The following is an 18,337-nucleotide window of genomic DNA, read 5'->3' on the forward strand; positions in this document are numbered from 1 at the left end:
AAGGGCTTTTTGGGCGTGGTACAGGTGTTTAATTCATTGCCATGGTCAAACTTCTTCTGAAGGGGAAGTCTTAAGATAATCACAACTCCTGTTATTTTTCCAAAACAGGAGTTGGTTCTGCGAATGTGCTATGCATTAGTGTTGACCAGACACTGGGTTCTTTGGAGTTTACACAAAGACTTCGTGTTAGCTGCTGATGTTTTCACTGTGTGTTAAGGCTAAGCCTAATGGGAGACTATTTACGATATGCATATTGTTGTAACTCTATAGAACACAGGACAGTCTTTGTTTTTATGAAGTTCTGTGTATGTGCTTTAAGGGGGTACTAGGGGAGTTATTCGAAGTTTGTCTGTCTATTTATCACCAAATAAGGGTAGGTCTCAAAGATCAAGCATCTCACCTTCAAAGTTTCCTAGGACTACTGTTTCGAGAATTGGAACTATGTTGCGGCTGTTAGTGCTAGTGGGAAGAAATAAGTATGCCTCAGTCTGTGACTTTGTTTAGTTACTGAGGTCTGTGGAAATTTAGTTTGTGAGGCTTGTCATCATTTTTTTAAATGTGTACAGGGAGGAGGGGATTAGGAGATTCCCTTCGATCAGAAGGTCAAATTCGCCAGGACCTACTTGAACAATCTCAGAAAGAGAATGAGAACCTCCTGAAGGAGAAGGACAGCAGAATACAGGTGATTGTTCTCATTGGGAAATAAATATGGATTTAATTTAATGCATCAGGGATTTATTGACAAAAAGAACGTGTCTTGGTTTTTTCCCCCAGATTTTAGAAAGGACACTTGAAAGAGAGAGAGAGGAGCTGCGCAAAGAAAAGGCAAAGAGGCAAAAAGATCAGAAACATTACTTTGATTTTCTAGGGAAACAAAATGTGGTATGATGCTCACCAATGCCTTTATGTTTATTTAGACTGTGCGTAGAGAATAACATGTCAAATGAATGTAGCTGCTTAGATGCATGCCCTTCTTGATCTGGTTTGGACCTTGAACAGTGTTGTATCTCAATTGCCCACAGGAAAAGCAGAAATTGCAGGAAGAATTGAACACTTTGAGACGTGAAAAAGATAACTATGCAGAGGTGAGGCATTTCATGTTCTCTCTGTTGAAGCAGCATGAACCATTCAGGGGCCTGTAATTTGAATAGCAGTTCTTGTTTTGGAAAAGGAAGAATGAATGGATTGAGGGTGTCTTGTTGGTTTGAAGATAAGTGAAGCATACTCTTGTGTTTTTTGGTTTGGTGTAAAGGGCGTAGTGGGATATGCAATGGCGGCTAATATGGCTGAGGTGGAAGCCCCTATAGAGATAATCTACCCACCTTTTTGGTTGTTGAAGCTGCAAGCGTCCTAATTTTAAAGACTGTCTATCCAAGCCTGGCCGTCCTTAGACAATAAGTGGGTGCAGGTAGTTATATGCATCGCATATTGGAGGATAGGGCCGCTCATGGAATAGGCAGTTAGAAGGTTGCTATGAAACTTCTATTATTGAACTTGAACCATGAAACAGTTCTCCTAAATAATTTCAGCTCCTATTATAGATCTAACTTCTATCATGGAATTTACAGTTGAAGCTTGCTATGAACTTCTATCGTTGAATATGAACCATGACACAAAGTTCTTCTAAATAGTTTCAGCTGATGTAACTTTTGTTGGAACGTGGGGGAGAATAGATGCATTGTGGCAAGAGGAGTGAGAACACAAAAGATGTAGCAATGGCTGTTCTATTGATTTGAGAGGGAAGTCCCTCTTTTATAGAATGGGAGAGAGGGTGGCCTAAATCAATGGCACCTCTCCTACATCAAAGGAGGTAACTCCTAAATCATAGGAACTCCACAATCATAGGTACCACCCCATGTGGGGGGCCTTGCATTACATCATCACGTGTGTCATGGCCTATAGCACTAAGTGTGCCTCTCCTATACACACACACACAACCATATGACTGCTAGTGGATGCACACATGCACCTAGCAAGCCCTTGATCATACATATCCCAACATACCCCCCCTCAAGGGTTTGTTGCTTGCTATGTCAAGGATACATCTAGTCACATAGTTTCTCATGCCATCTCATGGTGGTCAAGGATAAATCTATGGCTAGGATCTCATGCTAGCAAAGGTGTCCAAGGATCAAGGTCTACAAAAATGGGATAGACCCCCCCCGAATGGTTCTTTCTCTTACATGTACAAGGATGAATCTTAGGCCTTTGTGTGAACCTAGTTTCTCATGTCTGCAAGAGGTACCATGGAGGTAAACACATATCACATGGCCTACATCATATGGTGACGAGAGGTGATTTACAAAGACTATATGGGCTAAAGCAAAACCATAACATTCTTTTTGGAGTACTAATCCAGGCAGAGAACCTTAAAATTGACTACATGACCAAGTGATGGTAAATAAAGTTTAAAAGACAAAGTGCTCAAAAGGCAAAGTCTTTATCTTCTACCACAAAGTTTGATTCTTCATTTGTTGATGGAGTCTTTCCTTCAGCAAGATTTTCTTTGTTGTTGATGCAGCTCTTCTTCACATGAAATGCTTCATTCTCTTGGGAGTCATTCCTCTCCTCTACTTGGGCTTGTCTCTTGGAGAGCAACTGTAGAGAAAACCTTTTTAGGTGGCAATTCTTCATAGTATGATTGGGTACTTCACAGAAGGCACATATCTTTTTCTTGGTGTTCACCTTTATGAAATATTCACAATTACAGGGCTTTAATCTCATTCTAGACTTCTTTTTAAATGCTTTCCTCTGAGATACATAATCAATATTAGAGGAACTATATGATGAAGGCATATTGGGAAGGTCTTACCACTAATGTGGCAATGTCTAGTCCCTATCAAAGAAGTCTCCTACTCCACAAGTATAATTTGTTGGAGAGAGAGTTAGATACCCCAAACTCTTAGCATAAAGGAAATACAGTGTCTATTCCTTCTCAAAATAGCATTCAATTCAAAATATATCATAAATGCATTATGAGCATTTACCAAAACTATCAAACTGTAGGACAATGCTCCAAGGATAAGACTGAAAACTAGCTCAGATCACTTTCAATGGTCAAACATCCAAAAGATTAAAGATAAATGAGATAATAATGAAACTTTCTAGCACTTAACTATATTCAATGGTTCATATTAGAAGGAGATATCACTGTTAACCCCAAATTGAACAGTCTAAAATTGAAGGGTTCAATTGAAACTGAAGATAAAAGCTTTGAGAGGGCTTTCAAAGGCAAATGGAAGCTTGAATACCAGAGAGAATCCTTAGCCAAGCAGAGGTGCAATGTTGCGTCAGGTCGCCTGGGACAATAGCATCAAACTCGACTGGTTTTTTTTGCGTTTTCTCCTTCGTTTGTGGACCAAATGCGCTCAAAATTGAACAACAGCTAGCTTATAAAGTCGCCCACCCGTGGCTCAAAGGAATTGACAAAATATTGTGTATATAGGTGGAATTGCTTGAAATTTCGGCGAGCAAAGAACGAAGCGGCACGGCTGCTCACAGAAAAATTCCGTCAATCCCAACGGTGAAGAGGTGCGTCCTAGCGTGGGGAAGATGGAGCCAAATGCATTTTGAAAGTTAACAGTAGGATCTAGAGAAATTGATGGTGCAAGATTCGGTCAGAGTTGGGAAAATTGGGAGAGATATGGAAGAAGGTTGAAGAAGATGATGAGGTGGCAGCCTAGGAGTCTAAAAGCTCAAGGAGGATCATGGCTCTGATACCAAATGTTGGAACGTGGGGGAGAATAGATGCATTGTGGCAAGGAGTGAGAACACAAAAGATGTAGCAATGGTTGTTCTATTGATTTGAGAGGGAGGTCCCTCTTTTATAGAATGGGAGAGAGGGTGGCCTAAATCAATGGCACCTCTCCTACATCAAAGGAGGTAACTCCTAAATCATAGGAACTCCACAATCATAGGTACCACCCCATGTGGGGGGCCTTGCATTACATCATCACCTGTGTCATTGCCTATGGCACTAAGTGTGTCTCTTCTACACACACACACACACAACCATGTGACTGCTAGTGGATGCACACATGCACCTAGCAAGCCCTTGATCATACATATCCCAACAACTTTTACACTATTGTCCAACTCGACTTCAGCGAAATCACACCTTGGGGGAGAAACATTCAATAGACTCCTTGTCGGCAATAGCTTCATTTGAAAGACTATTTATCCAAGCTTGGACCTTGTTAGACAATAAGTGGGGTCGTAGTTGTATGCACCGCATTTTGGAGGATAGGACCGCTCATGGAATTGACAGTTGAAGCTTGCTATGAAACTTCTATCATTCAATATGAACCATGAAACAGTTCTCCTAAATAGTTTCAGCTCCTATTTGTTGGAATGGTCACCTCCCCATCTGTAAGCCCCCATATGAGGAGTGCATGGGGGGTGAACATAGGAAAAGAGAGAGGGAGGGGGCTGCCACATGGGCAGCACCTCACACAAAGAGAGGAGAGTACCTGGCATTGCCTCGAGGGCAGATCTGGCAGAGAAAAGCCAGGGGACTGTCATCAGCTAGGGCAGCTGCATCCAAGAATAAGGACAGAGCAAAGCAGATCTGCGCAGCATCTCCAGCCAGGAACGAAGGCGTGATGATGTCAGCCACTGTACGGATCTGTAGGGGCTGCTGCAGGGCAGTGTACAGAAGGTGTACGAGAAGGACATGGTGCCGGCAAAGGGCTGCAGCGTGGCATGGTGGGGATCTGTGGGCAGGTGTACAGCCTTCAATAGAATATCCAGCAGCAGAAAAGGGCAGCCTAGCAGCAGCCCAAAAGCGCATACCATGTTGTATCAAAGCCTCTCTCAGCCAGGCGTCCGGATGACTCCGGTGCCAATCTCGGTAATCTCCACTGAGGTAGGGCCCAAACTCTGTGGAGAAACATCACCGTCTGGAAGAGGGTGTCCATCTAGAGCAGTGTCGTGGCGAACTCTGCTTGTATGATCTGATGGGAACTGAAGGCTTACTCCGAATCATCCTGGATCCCATGATCACCTGTAGTCTCTCAAATCCCTTCCAGCTAGTAGCTGAAAGGTCACTCCCCCCAAAAGGTGCTGCATACATGGCGGTCAGTCTCAAGAGAGTGTCAAAGAGCCAGCCCTTCGTCGGTGGATCCTGGAAATGCGCCTGGAAGCACTATCTCTCTAGACGGGCCAAGGCCCCCTTCCCTCGTATGAGTCGTGCTCTGTCGGCATGGGTCATCGTGAAGCTTGGTCCCGTGAATATCGCCCCTAGGTACGTGTAAGACGGAGGGATCCTGAGAGACGAGGCTCACCCTCCCGGTCAGCAGCTCCCAACCTTCAGCGTGGGCGTCCCTTACCGCGGGACTTCTGGAGGTTAGGACCCTGTAACTATCCGGAGATTCCAGACTCATATCCTCTACCATTGGAGGTAACACTCATGGTCCTTCAGCCCCGGAAGGGGGGTTTGATTAGTGCAGTGGTATCTCAGACACACCCCGTTTGGAGATTTCAGTTTGCCTCCACAGGGTTGGAGAAGTGGTCCCCAGAGGTGTTCGGTGCTATTTTGGAAAATCAGATTACACTCATGATGGACGAGTGGATGGGGCCACAAGGATTGGACCTTTGGCACGCCCATGGCACGGAGGTGAACTTTCAGTTGAGCTTCATGCGTGAGGAGCCGGTGTGTGGTTTGGCGACATGAGTTATCAGATTGCCGCTGGAGGCAAAGGTGGAGGAGACATACTTATGGCCCCTCCAGAAGTGTGCGGAGCTGTTCGGGGTGGAAGCCTCCTTCATGATGAAGTGGGCATGGAAGATCAGTATTGAGCCGGTATCTACCCTAGTACGGCGCTGCACAGACACAGAGTACTCACCCTCCAAACCCCCGACAAAGTCACACAAGGCAGTCTTTCTGGGATAGGCACCCACTCATAGGAGAGTCTTGTGCCCGAGACCCCCGTCCTCATGAGTTGGACCATAGTGAGTTGGAACATACACAGGCTCCACGACTGTGTTCGTAGCCAACCACAGTACCTGATACTCTGGCAGGAGTTGCAGAGGACAGTGGTAGGGCGGGCAGTGGACATCCTTATGATTTAGAAGCACATGTTTCCAGCTGCAGACATTAGACGACGTCATCACCTTCTCGCAGGGAGAGGTCCCCCGCAATAGGACGGAGCGGAGGGGTCTGCATCTCAGTCTCACAGATTGTGTCTCCAAAGGTCTACGATCAGGGGGAGCTTATTCCCGGACGAGCAGTTTGGATGGGAGTTTGAACGGGAGAGTCTAGGATTGGGATCCTGAACGTGTATGCCACAGCGTGTAGATAGCACCGCTCGGCCTTTTGGTGGAGGCTGTCAGAGTGTCTTCCCGATGTAGACTCCTGGATTGTTGGAGGTGACTTCAACAACCTGGAGTTTGGGAAAGACAAGCAGGGCGGCGCCTCATTCTCTAAGATGCGAGCAGCAGAGCGTAGCAGGTCATTTTCATAATCAATGGCAGAGACCCGTGGAGAGAGCCAGATTTAAGCAGGACACCTGGCAGCCTTCTCTTCTCCTTTGGACAGAGGAGACACGATGGATTGCTAGAGAGACTAGATTGTTTCTATGTTGGAGACTCGGCACTACACAGAGGTAGATCTACCGGTATTCTGGCAGGTACCACGATGTCAGACCACTTTTCAGTTGTACTTTACTTGGATCAGCCCCGTCGAGGTCTCCCCCAGAAGGGGATCCGCATTCCAAAGGACCTCCTGTAGGACGAGGAGATCCAGCAGGTCATGGCAGGGATTTGGGAGCAGTCAGAGATGACACCGTGCGAGGGCTGGGCTGCGTGGGTGGCCGATGCGATTCAGAGGAGCAGTGAGGAGCTGTAGGCTCACGCCCTTAGGTGGAGGAGGACCCATCAGGAGCGTGAGGGGGCTTTGAGGAGAGACCTCGCCTCCATTGAGAGGCTCAGGGAGCAGGACCCAAGTTCTCAGTGGCTTAGTGACAGATTCAAGAGCGCTTGTCTTGAGCTTCAGGACACGGAGTTGCGGCGGGCTCAGTTCTCCTATCACTCCTCTCAGGCCCAGTGGGTGCATCAGGGGGACAGGATGACGAAGCAGTTCTTTTAGACCACTGGGCCCCGATTAGCAGACACACAGCTGCAGCGTCTCCGGGACTCGCAAGGCATCATGCACACTGACCCGCAGGAGATCCTGGACACGACCATTGGTTTTTACAGCCAGCTCTTTCAGACAGAGAGGATGACCCCAGCTAGTCTTGTGGTTGGAGAGCTAGTTTGGGATCATGTTCCGACAGTAGTCTCACAGGATTTATGCAACAGACTTGAGGAGCCTTTCAACGAGGAGCTCTAGGAAGCCCTCAAGGCTCTCCCAACCCAGAAGTGCCCGGGTGAGGATGGCTTGACTCCGGTCTTCTTTCGGAACTTCTGGGAGATTACCTCCACCCCTTTCCGTTTAGCTTGCCCGGAGATTTTTGACACAGGCTTCTCCCTCTGTCCTTGAGCAGGGGGTGGATTTGTTTGATCCCGAAAGAGGGAGATAGGTCAGACATCCGACAGTGGAGGCCTATCACTCTGCTTGATACTGCATACAAGATCCTCGCCAAGGTCTTGAGTTTGCGGTTACGGTCTCATCTTACCGGCATCATCCACGACACATAGACTGGGTTTGTCCAAGAGCGCAGCATCCTGGATAACATCTTCACGTTCTGGGAGACAATGGATTGGCTGGTCCAGGGAGGAGTCACAGCCGCTGGCCATCCTTCTCTTGGACTTTGAGAAGGCCTACGACAAGGTGGAGTGGTCCTTTCTGGAGGGCACTATGAGGAGATTGGGTTTCTTAGACAGCATATGGGTCAGAGGAGTTTCAGCGCTATATGCAGGGAGCTCTAGTCAGATGCTTATCGGAGGACACACGGGCGAGGCCTTTTCTCTCTCTCGCTCGGTCCACTAGGGTTGCCCACTCGCTCCCTTCCTCTTCTTATTTGTGGCGGAGGCTTTGGGCTACTACTTGAGATCACAGGTGGCGGGTCTCATAGGATTGAGGCTCCCAATCAGACAGGAGGAGGAGCTACTTGACTCCGAGTTTGCAGATGACACGGCCTTATATGTTGAGGGCACCACAGTGAGTGTGGAGAGAGTCAGGGGTGCCCTGGCTATTTACTGTGAGGCCTCGGGGGCACTGATCAATTGAGCGAAATCTATAGGTTTCTTCACAGGCTTTGAGAAGACACAGGAGATCTATGAGTGGGGGAGTGACTTAGGCTTCAGATGGATACTGCGGGGCCAGACAGCGAGATACCTCGCATGCCAGGTGGGTATTGACATTACAACAGAGCAGCACATTGCCCCGGTCCTTGAGAGTGCTCGGCACAAGCTTCTCTATTGGAGCTCAGACAAACTCTCCCTAGCAGGTCGCGCCTTAGTGGCAAACCAGATCCTTCTTGCCACGGCTTGGTATATCACCTCTTGTTGGTGCTTTCACAGAGGATGCATTGGGCAGCTTCGACGGTTGGTACGGAATTTCCTTTGGGCAGGTTCAGACGGCACGAGGAACACTAGGGCCCGAGTAGCTTGGCAGACGGTGATCATGCCGCAGGCATTGGGAGGCTCGTTCCAGGTTTTGGACGCGGTCGTGGTCTAGCTTGCGGTCGAGGAAGATTTCATACTTCTTCTGGCTGGCCGCCCACGGAGGCTTGCCCATCGGACCGTTGGAGCAGATGCGAGTGGAGGGGCAGTGCCATTGTTGCTCCGATGGTGTCCTGGAGACTATCCCGCATTGCTTGTGAGCTATCGTAGGGCAGCGAGGATCTAGATGGGAGCCCTCAGGATCATGACACGTATGCATAGTCTTCATAGAGACTACACCTGGGGGATGGTAGCTTGGTTGACAGAGGGAGGACACACGTTTCAGATTGATGAGATCTCCCCAGCCTACCGGATACAGAGTCAAAGCATCCAGAGGATTGCACTCCACGAGGTAGTCCCTCCTGACAGCCTAGCTCCTCCTCCTAGGGAGGACAATGCTTGGGAGGTGGTAGCCAACATCACGGCTTGGAACATTTGGGTGGCTCGCTGCAATCTTGTGATGGGGGTGAGCACCCAGTTCCACCCTCGGCTACCCTAGTTACCATCTGGCAGGATATCATTTACTCTCTATGGTCCACCTGGGAGCGTGGGACTTCAGGCTCCGAGGCGAGTATTGAGAGGCTTGCTCATTTCTGCAAGGCTTGGTCTGCAGGAGTTTTCTACAGCTTACCCCGTGAGGGATTCGCTAGCTGTATAGTTCCCCCACTTGGCTGTTAGCCCCAGTTTCAAAGATCCCCTAGGCAGTGAGTTGGGTTTCTTTGGAACATGCCGGTTTCTTTCTTCAGCCTTTTCCGGTTTTTTCCATACTCAACACCTTCGGGGCTGCTATCTTGTATGAAATCTTTCAAGCATTAATAGAAGGTTCCTTTCTTTGCCCCAAAAAAGGTACGTGTAAGACTGCACTATCTCCACTGGCTCCCCACGGTAAGTGAAACTATGTTGACGTTGATGTTGATGAAGCATTGCTTGGGATGTGTTGAAGATCATAACCTTGGTTTTCCCAAGGTTGACTGTCAGGTCTCTCTCTCTACAGAACATCTCCAAGGCCTCCAAGTGTTTCTGCAAGCCCTCGGTGGAGGACGAAATGAGGACTATGTCATCTACATATAGTAGTATCTGCACCATCAAATCAGCCAATAGGGAGCCCTCTCCTCCTACGTGATCAACAAAGGATCAATGTATAGCCCAAAGAGAGTCGGTGAGAGGGGGCAACCCTACTTCACTCCTATGGTGCTCTCAACCCAATCTGATACCCCCCCAGGAACGCGGACTTGCCCTCTAACGGACTCATATAGACTCATCACTCCCTAGATCATGACCTCTGGGAGATGTAGTTCCTGTAGTCGCCTGATAAGGCGAGAGCGAGGGACTGTGTCAAAAGCCTTCTGAAAGTCCACAAAGCAAGTGTAGACGGGTGTCTTGACTTCGCCTCCTCGATGATCGCTCTCAAGGTAACAATATGGTCCAGTGTGGACTGCTATCTCCGGAAGCCTGCCTGCCCAAGAGCCCGCTGTCCATGATCCTCTATATAACTACTGATCGCCCTCTCCAATAACTATCCATAAATCTTAGCCAAAGTGTGACCAATCATGAGAGTGCAGTCGTTCCTAGTATCCATAGGGTCCCCTACCTTATCTATCGGTACAATGGTGGTAGTGCTCCAAGTAGATGGGAACTCGTGACATACTACATGGTCCACCATGGTGAGTAAAAGTGGTGCAAAGAGAGAGAGAGAAATTTTATTAGAGTCTTCGGAAGACCGATGGGTCTATGAGACTGAAAGAAAACCTGATACAAATGACAGTAAGGGTGGAGCTACTGAAACGAGCATCATCACCCGTGCTGAACCCTAAGTCTGATCATACATAATCAAATACATTTGGATGTAACAATGAAAAGAAAAGAAAAGGATTGGAGCGGAGCGGAATCCTCCGTATGTCATGTCGCCTTGGCTGGTGCATAGCCGATGATGGGATGCTGGCGCCTGTCAAGGGGTGCCGTGCGTCTTGGTCTCTTGGACGAGGCTCGACACAAGACTAGAGCCATCGTGACTCCCGTGGGACGTATCTCGGGTCTAAACAATGACAGGAGGTCCCCGAGAGTGATCTGTGTCTCCTCGATGTCTCGTGTGTCGTGTTGCGATTGTTGGGTCAGGGTCTTTGTCACATCTGCGGCTAGAGACTGGACGATCAATGTTATGCGATGGGAAGAACTCTGTGATCTTGCTCTGAGAGGTGTCTGATGATGTGGCCAAGCCCCGTTGCTTGACTAAGTACTCTCTGTGTCGGACCTCCTCGTGAATGAAGGCCGCGAGGCATCTCTGATCTGGGTAGGCGAGGAATCTGGAAAGGAGCCCAGAGCTGTCTTTGAAGAGGCAGTGGTAGCGACCTCGGATCTCGTAGTACACTGGGCACCTGAAAATAAAATGCTCCTCCGACTCAACCTCCTGACAGTTGCACAATATGCATAAGCGATGCTCCCTAGGAATCCCCTCTGCTCTGCCGCTCTCTATGTGGAGGCGGTGTGATGATACCCGAAACTGTCCGATGGAGATCCATAGTGAGTGAGGCATATGAAGCTCAGTGTACCCCGGTGGTGTGATGAATCCCTCCTTCGAAATACGAAGACAGTAATCTCTGTAGAAACTCAGCTTCACTGAAGCTCCCTCGGCTCCAATCAGGTCCTAAAGGTGTGTAGCTGCAGGAGATCCTCTCGAATGACCTGGTTGGTGTGTGGCCCAATCGCGATGGTGGGTGGGAGTACCGGAGGGGCATCTAAACTGTACTGAAAAGGAGGTATCCTATCGATGTGGAACCCTAGTCTCACAAACCATCTGTGAGTCCGTGCATACCAGCATCGCTCGTCTCCCTCTGCTGCCCTCGTCATGGAGGAATCGAGAGCCAACCATGGCAACCTCTGTCTCCCTGATGTGCAATCCCCATATGATCTAACCCGGTGTATATATGTGATGGTCTAAAAGGTTGCATCTAGCTAGAGTGGAGAAGCACCAAACTCGACCTGAATGATGTGATGTGGTATAGACGGTTTCCCCCGGATCATCCGTGAGAGAGAGAGAGAGAGAGAGACCTGGCAGATCAGGTCCACCATGGTGAGCAGAAGTGGTGCGGAAGTGCCACAGGGCTGTCCATGGATGGAGAGGACAAGCATGTGCAGGGAAACCTCAGTGTGGACTGGTTGGAAGCCTTTTAGGGCTTGGAACACGGCTGAACATAATTGGAACATAGGTAGTAAGGTATGAAGGGCCTATGGGCAGGTTTGGGGCTGGTAACGACTCCATGGACAGGCTTGCCTATGCCATTGGCAGCCTAGTCTGGTACACAAGTCCATACTTGGCAGCACCTAATGGCACCACCACCTTCATTCATGTATCCACCTTCAAACTCGAGCACTCCAGGTACCAACATCCTCCAACTATCCCCCTCATCATGATGGGTGAATAGCATGAAGTCCTCCAGGCACCAAGCTATTAGGGTCTGTTTCAACCCGTTCTCTGATTGGCTAGGTTTGCAACCAAACAACATAATCGAGAGATCATATCCCAGGCATAAATCCAAATTATCAGGAACATCAAGCTCCAATTGTGGTTCTGTATCATTGTCCCCTTCACAGCACCGTCTAATTCCACATGTCATGTCGAAGAATCCCCCTCTGCTTTAGTAACACCAGCCAAGCACCCAGATGTCTTCACTGTCCATCACCTTCACAGAGGAGCTTGACTGCTCTTTTGACCAATTCTGAATGTCTGACATTCTGACAGTAACTGGCTAGGTCTGCAATCAAACAACATACCCAAGAGATCATATCCCAGGCATAAATCCAAATTACCTGGACCATCAAGCTCCCAGTGTGGTTCTGTATTGTTGTCCCCTTCACGGCCATTGTCTGAGCCCGAGTCCACATTTCATGTCGAAGAATCCCCCTCTGCTTTAGTAACACCAGCCAAGCACCCAGATGTCTCCAGGCACTTGTCATTGTCCATCACCTTCACAAAGGATCTTGACTCCTCTTTTGACCAATCCTCAATGTCTAACATTCTGACAATAACACCTTGGTCCATATACCTAATCTCAGCAGCTCTCGGAGTTGCCACCAAAAAAGGTTCCACTGTCACCAAATGAGTTGACTTCTTGGACTTTGAGCTGGCACCCTTCTTCTTCTTCTAATCAGCCTTCTTCTTTTTGCAATCTTTCAAAAAATGTCTTGGCTCATCGCAGTAGAAGCACTTCTTCTCTTTCTTTTTCTTCCACTTTGTCATCCTATTTGGGCTTGCCTTTGCTAGGCTTAACCTTTCCCTTGCCTTTTCATCCTTTCCATCCTTATCTGTACCGTCGTACTTCTTTTCTTGAGCTTCTTGCTACAACAATGGGAGAGGCTAGGTTAGGAGAGTGAAGAGGCTAGAGTAGGAGAGTGGAGAGGCAGAGTGGGAGAGGGTAGCAGAGTGGTGAGGCTAGAGTAGGAGGATGGAGAGGGTAGGGGAGGAAAGGCTAGAGTAGGAGAGTGGAGAGGGTAGAGGAGAATGGAGAGAGAAGGGTGGGTTTTTTAGGAAAGGCCAAAAAATTTAGAAAAATAAATAAATAAAATAAAAAGGCAACTAGAAGCGCCATTTTGTCATTTCGGAAACGGCTGGCATTTTCGTTTTCGTTTCAGCCGCAAGAAATGGCGTTTCGTGCAACTATGCTGCCCGTACCTTAGCCTCCCGCTAGGGTACAATCCTTCAGCCACTGAAGCTAATTCCGCGGAGCAATGAATCAAGGTCGTCCTTCAGCAAGGTCCTTGCCTTCAAGCTCCACTTTCCGAGAACTTTCGGCAAGGTTCTGACATCTTTGGTGAACCTCGAGATGATCTCTTGAATTCAGCACTACTTGAAAATTTTACTTGACATTCATGTATTTTCAATGTGGGTGGGCAGTGATGACTACTGCAATCAAGCTCTTTAGACAGCTCACATATGCGTTACATAGATATTTTAAACTGTGATTGATCTTGTCACTCTCACTGTTCGGGGTAATTGATAATTCCCTTTCGTTCAGCACTAGGTATGAAATTCCTACATAGGTTTCTATTGTTACTGATGCTTTTGCTGGAATGTTGTCAGAATATGCAAGCGCGCAGGACTGTTCGGACAAGGATAATTCGTCCAAAGATAGAACCAGCTGGTCAGTCTGAAGTGCAAGCTGAAGCAGGGGAAGGAGGAAATGATATGGCTGTGGAGGTATCTGAAGCTGAGGCAGAGGTTCAAGGGGAATCGAAGCTTCTGTCGACTCCAGTTTTGGAAACTTCAGAAAATATCTGTACAACTTCTGCAATTGTTGTCACTCCTACTTATAGTGCACCTGTAGCAGATGGTGCAGCGGGCATACGGAAACGATCCTCAGTACTTGCACATGATTCAATAGAAGAAACTTTGTTGGAACAAAACAGTAAGAACGAAGGAGCTCCGCTGCTTAAAAAACAAAGAGGCCTTGACCTGAAACAGGTGGGAGTTGGATCTGATAGTGCATCAGTAACTGTAGCAGAAAGCCTTATCACTACAGAACCTTGTAAAGATGATGATATGGAGATGGGGCTTGTTGTAGGACATGAATCACAATCTTCTGATAGGAATGATGTAAGAGAAATTGCTGGTTTAGAAAATGAGAAGGTGGTTGATATGAACAACAGTCAGAGAGATGATTTGAAGGTTGAGCAGACCGAGATGGCAGTAAAGCGACCTCGGATTTTGAGATCAGATCCTTCTGTTGAGCCTCAAACTGCTGCTCAGAGAGATGACAGAGGAGTTGATGGAAGCCAAGAAGAAAAGACTGTTTCAGCACAACTAGAGCAATCGTCAGAAAGGAATTATATGGAAGACAGAGAGGAGCAATCGCTTAATGGAACTGGAGAACTTGGGCAAATTGACATGGAAGGGTCACGTTCACCATATCATGTTGAGGATAAGTCCGTAGGTGGTTCGGAGCAAGGCTTGAAGAGCTCGTTACAGCTTATACTTGTGGAAAAGGAAGCCGTGCAAGCATTGTTTCAAGAGAATATTCCAGTTTTTGAGAGTGTGCGAGCTGAAAACATGCTTGTTGATTTGAATACTGATGCTTCAGTTTCTCCTGATGATCTTCCAGCTTTAGTTATCCCTTCAGTGCTAGAGGTACAAACTATGTCTTCAACTGATGGAACAATGGCCGATATAGGTGAAGGCCCAGTCGATAGAACAGCAGAATTAGGTAGTATAGGTGAAGGCCTTACAATGGAGAGTGACGGGGATGTTGAAGATGGAGAGATTGAACCTGATGGCTTCGTTGATAATAACGTCGAAAGCTTGCATCGGCAAATCTCCGTGGATATCCCTGGTGATATTGACAACAATAGTGGAAGTCTCTTATTTGATGCTGTGGAAATGGAAACACAGCACCCGGATGAGACTCAGGGTGACGAAAAGTCAGGTTCTTCAGCTGGTGAACCTTCTCAGAAGAGCAAGGAACTTGATGACTTACCAACAGAACTTAGTGTTGAGCAAAAGGCTGAGGCTGTGGAACGTGGACCTGAGGGTGTACCTCCTGATACCTCAGGTTCCAATGTAGTGAGTCGGCAGGCTGGTAAGAGTATGGCAGAAAGAGTGAGAGAGCGACCTTTAATAAGGAGAAATGCAATGCCACCCCCTTCACCAGGCAAACGGAATCTGCGGAGTGCCAAGGTATGACAAATATGTTATTCTGAATCTGGTGTACTTCAAATTCTCTCTTGACAAGTCGTGATAATAAACTTGCTGTCTGCGCGAGTGCACGCACATGTCTGTGTCTGTCTCTCTTGTGTGTCTATCTGTCTCTTTGTGAGTCTTGCTTTGTCTATGTGTGTGTGCACGTGCGCTTGTGTGTTTTGTTTCTTCTTTTGCTTCTTGTCTTAGTGTATGCATTTTTTTGAATACAGAAGTCTCTAGCGCTGCAACGAGGGCGGACAACTCCTGATGTACAACCTCAAGGTTTGAATTTCTTGGTTCTCTGTGTGATAGTTTGTGTTGTATCAGTTGTGACTTATTCTTCTGACATGGATGATTCTATCGCTGAAGGCACTGGAGATGAGGAGGCAAAGCCATCCCAGACACTAGGACCAGCAAATGCTAGGCATAGTGGATCTCAGTCGGGCACTCAAAAGGAGGAACAAGAATAGTGGTGGACAATCCAAGCCTTTTTGCTTGTATACTAGTCATCTTAATCCCAGTTTGGGATCCGATCCATTACTGAAGTCAGGCTCCCTTGTATTCAGAATCAGTTATTGATTTTTACAAGGTTTTGGAAAGATTTTTGAGCCCCATGATTTCACGCCTGCTTAAGTGACAAGGCTGAAGCCCCTGATATTCAGTACAGGCTTGAGGATGGACAGTTTTTGACGGGCCTTTTTGGCCTGCATACAGTAAAAAAGATCACAGGATATATATTTTTATATTCATGGCTGTAAGAGGTCGATTTGCAGATTACAACCGTTGGGCATCTTTTGTAATTCCAAAAGTCATCTGTTCCGTCTATCAGCTGCAGAGAGGCTGTAAGCATTCTGAGGTATTCTGCCATCAGTTCAAATAATACAACTTCAGCGATTGGTTTCGCACATCTGGTTTCTTCAGGGGTACACATTTTGAAGGAAATTTGTGGCTGCAATAATGAATTTATCTTGTTTGTTTCTTTTTTTAGGTGGGTAGATGTGTGTGCATGCGCGCGCGTTGTAAGGGCAAATGGCACATCATGGCAGCCCAAGGCTGAGAACCCGTTTTGGGACAGTTAATCTGTAATATAAAGTCTCAAAAATTTTCATCCTCCCCTCCCCCCCAAAAAAAAAGGGTTCACATGCTTGCTTTTTTTTGTTTTTATTTTTTTGGGGGGGTGTAGTATCGACTTTTTTTGGAAAATGTCATGGTTTAAGCATGGAAAATTCAATAGTGGTGCTGTAATTTAAAAATTCTCCTTGCCAAGCTTCAAAGAATTTCATAGCTCTCTAGAGAGCCACTTCTTATACCCAGGGCTTTGACTATTGTACAATGATGTGCCGTAGGGGTGGCTCATTACTTTCTGGCTGGAATTGCCACATGGGCATTTTTCCTAGCGAGAATCATTGCAGCAGGATTCGAAAAGCATTACGGCATCAAGATTTCCAAAGTTCAGCTAGGGTCTATCCGAAGACTCAACTACTTGTTGTATCTGGTGCGGTATAGCCACTGTGCATGACTTCCAAAGTCCTGACAATATTACCAAGGATCGTCTCTACCATAAAATATTTGCTTTCCATTCTGGTCAATTACCTATAATTCTTCTTTCAACTTCTGGGAATCTATTCCATGTAGCTTTGCAAGGTAAACTTTGAGGCATGGGTGCAAAACCCATTACAAGTAGGTAAGGCCAATCGTTCGTGCCATTCAGAATCCTCATTTTGGTCAACCAGCCGTTGAGGCTTATACTCGAGGGGGGGCTGTGGGTGTGGTTAATATTGCTCATCTTGGTATTTATCAGTGGCGGTACACTATCAGTTTACTCGACAATCAAGATCTATATATCGAAGCTATCTCCTTACTAGCTGTTTCCGCCTTGTTCTTGGTAGCGGGTTGGTTGCATCGACAACCAAGATGGAAACGGGTTATTTCTTGGATAAAAAATGCTGAATCTTGTCTCGATCATCACTTATCAAGACTCTTTGGAATAAGCTCTCTAGCTTTGACAGGCCACTTGATTCACTTTTCTATTCTCGAACCTAGAGGCAAACATGTGAGTTAATTGCACTCCTACACTGCCAAGATTTGGGATTGTTTTTCGGGTTATCAGAGTGTTTATGCACAAAGTCCTGACACCACTAATTACTTGTTCAATAGTGCTTAGGAAGCAGGAATTGCCATTTCAACCTTTTTGGGGGGATTTCATCCACTAACTTTGCCGACCACATGAACAGGACTAACTACGGTATCAGACATAGTCTTAAAGACATTTTGGAAGCTCATATTCCTCTCGAGGTAGGTTGGGTCATTGATAAAGGGAACTCTATGACACAATGAGTAACTCCCTACATCTCATGCCATGACAAATGTCAACAATTGGAGAGCTTGTGCATCACCTTTAGCTTCTTCCAGTTCTTGTAATCGCCATGCTATTTCTTCAAGGGGTGTACGGTCTGGCATCCTTCTTTTGAGCAATGTCCTTGAGGACCTTTCTGATGATCTTCCAAAGTCGGTAAACTCGTATCAAATATGCCCAACACTTAGTTTCATGATGACCACAACCTTTGCATTCCTTACAAATGATCACCCTCCTTCATGGCTTGTGGCTTTGTTGGGGTGGTGCTTCCACTCGCATCATGCGTGATTGCAGTACAAGCTTCACGTGCCAAGAAATCAGCAAGTAGATTTTGTCCGTGGTTCTCCTGTGTAAACATATTGAGGGATATAAATGTAACACATTCTCCGGAGGATACAACACGCAACATATGTTATTCCTTACGAGCTTATGCTTCTATAGCATAGGATTGTATGACCCAAATCGTGCTGTACACCCATCACTAGTACATCGTTGGTTTTATTATGATAGGTGTGTTCGCCCACGGAGCCATATTCTTTATAGGGATGACGATCTGGAACAAAATAAGGATAACGTGTTGGCAAGGAAGTTGGACAATAAAGAAGCAATAATAGCCCATTTGAGTCGGGCTGAGTCGGGCTAGTTTATTCCTAGGGTTTCATACTTTGGATCTCTCTGTCCATAACGATGTCACATCTACCTTTGGAATC

At 46.8% G+C, this 18,337-nt stretch overlaps 1 protein-coding gene across 4 annotated transcripts in view; it reads left to right on the forward strand.

Moving 5' to 3' along the window:
* LOC147902058 (nuclear-pore anchor-like) overlaps positions 1-16,580 on the forward strand; it is a 194,651-nt gene extending 178,071 nt beyond the window's left edge. For 3 of the 4 annotated variants that reach the window (XM_087374650.1, XM_087374651.1, XM_087374652.1), the window contains exons 44-49: positions 567-682; positions 775-882; positions 1,023-1,085; positions 13,679-15,268; positions 15,502-15,553; positions 15,641-16,580. In XM_087374650.1, the coding sequence (XP_087230776.1) occupies positions 567-682; positions 775-882; positions 1,023-1,085; positions 13,679-15,268; positions 15,502-15,553; positions 15,641-15,741 (2,030 nt within the window). In that variant the 3' untranslated portion in view covers positions 15,742-16,580. The remainder of the gene's footprint in view (positions 1-566; positions 683-774; positions 883-1,022; positions 1,086-13,678; positions 15,269-15,501; positions 15,554-15,640) is intronic. The other variant, XR_015540999.1, reaches the window with a different exon arrangement.
* The last annotated feature ends 1,757 nt before the right edge of the window (positions 16,581-18,337 follow it).

This window comes from Dipteris shenzhenensis, chromosome 5, assembly GCF_047967505.1.
Source record: "Dipteris shenzhenensis isolate YYH24624 ecotype China chromosome 5, Dip_SZ_1.0, whole genome shotgun sequence".
NCBI classification, from domain to species: Eukaryota; Viridiplantae; Streptophyta; class Polypodiopsida; order Gleicheniales; family Dipteridaceae; genus Dipteris; species Dipteris shenzhenensis.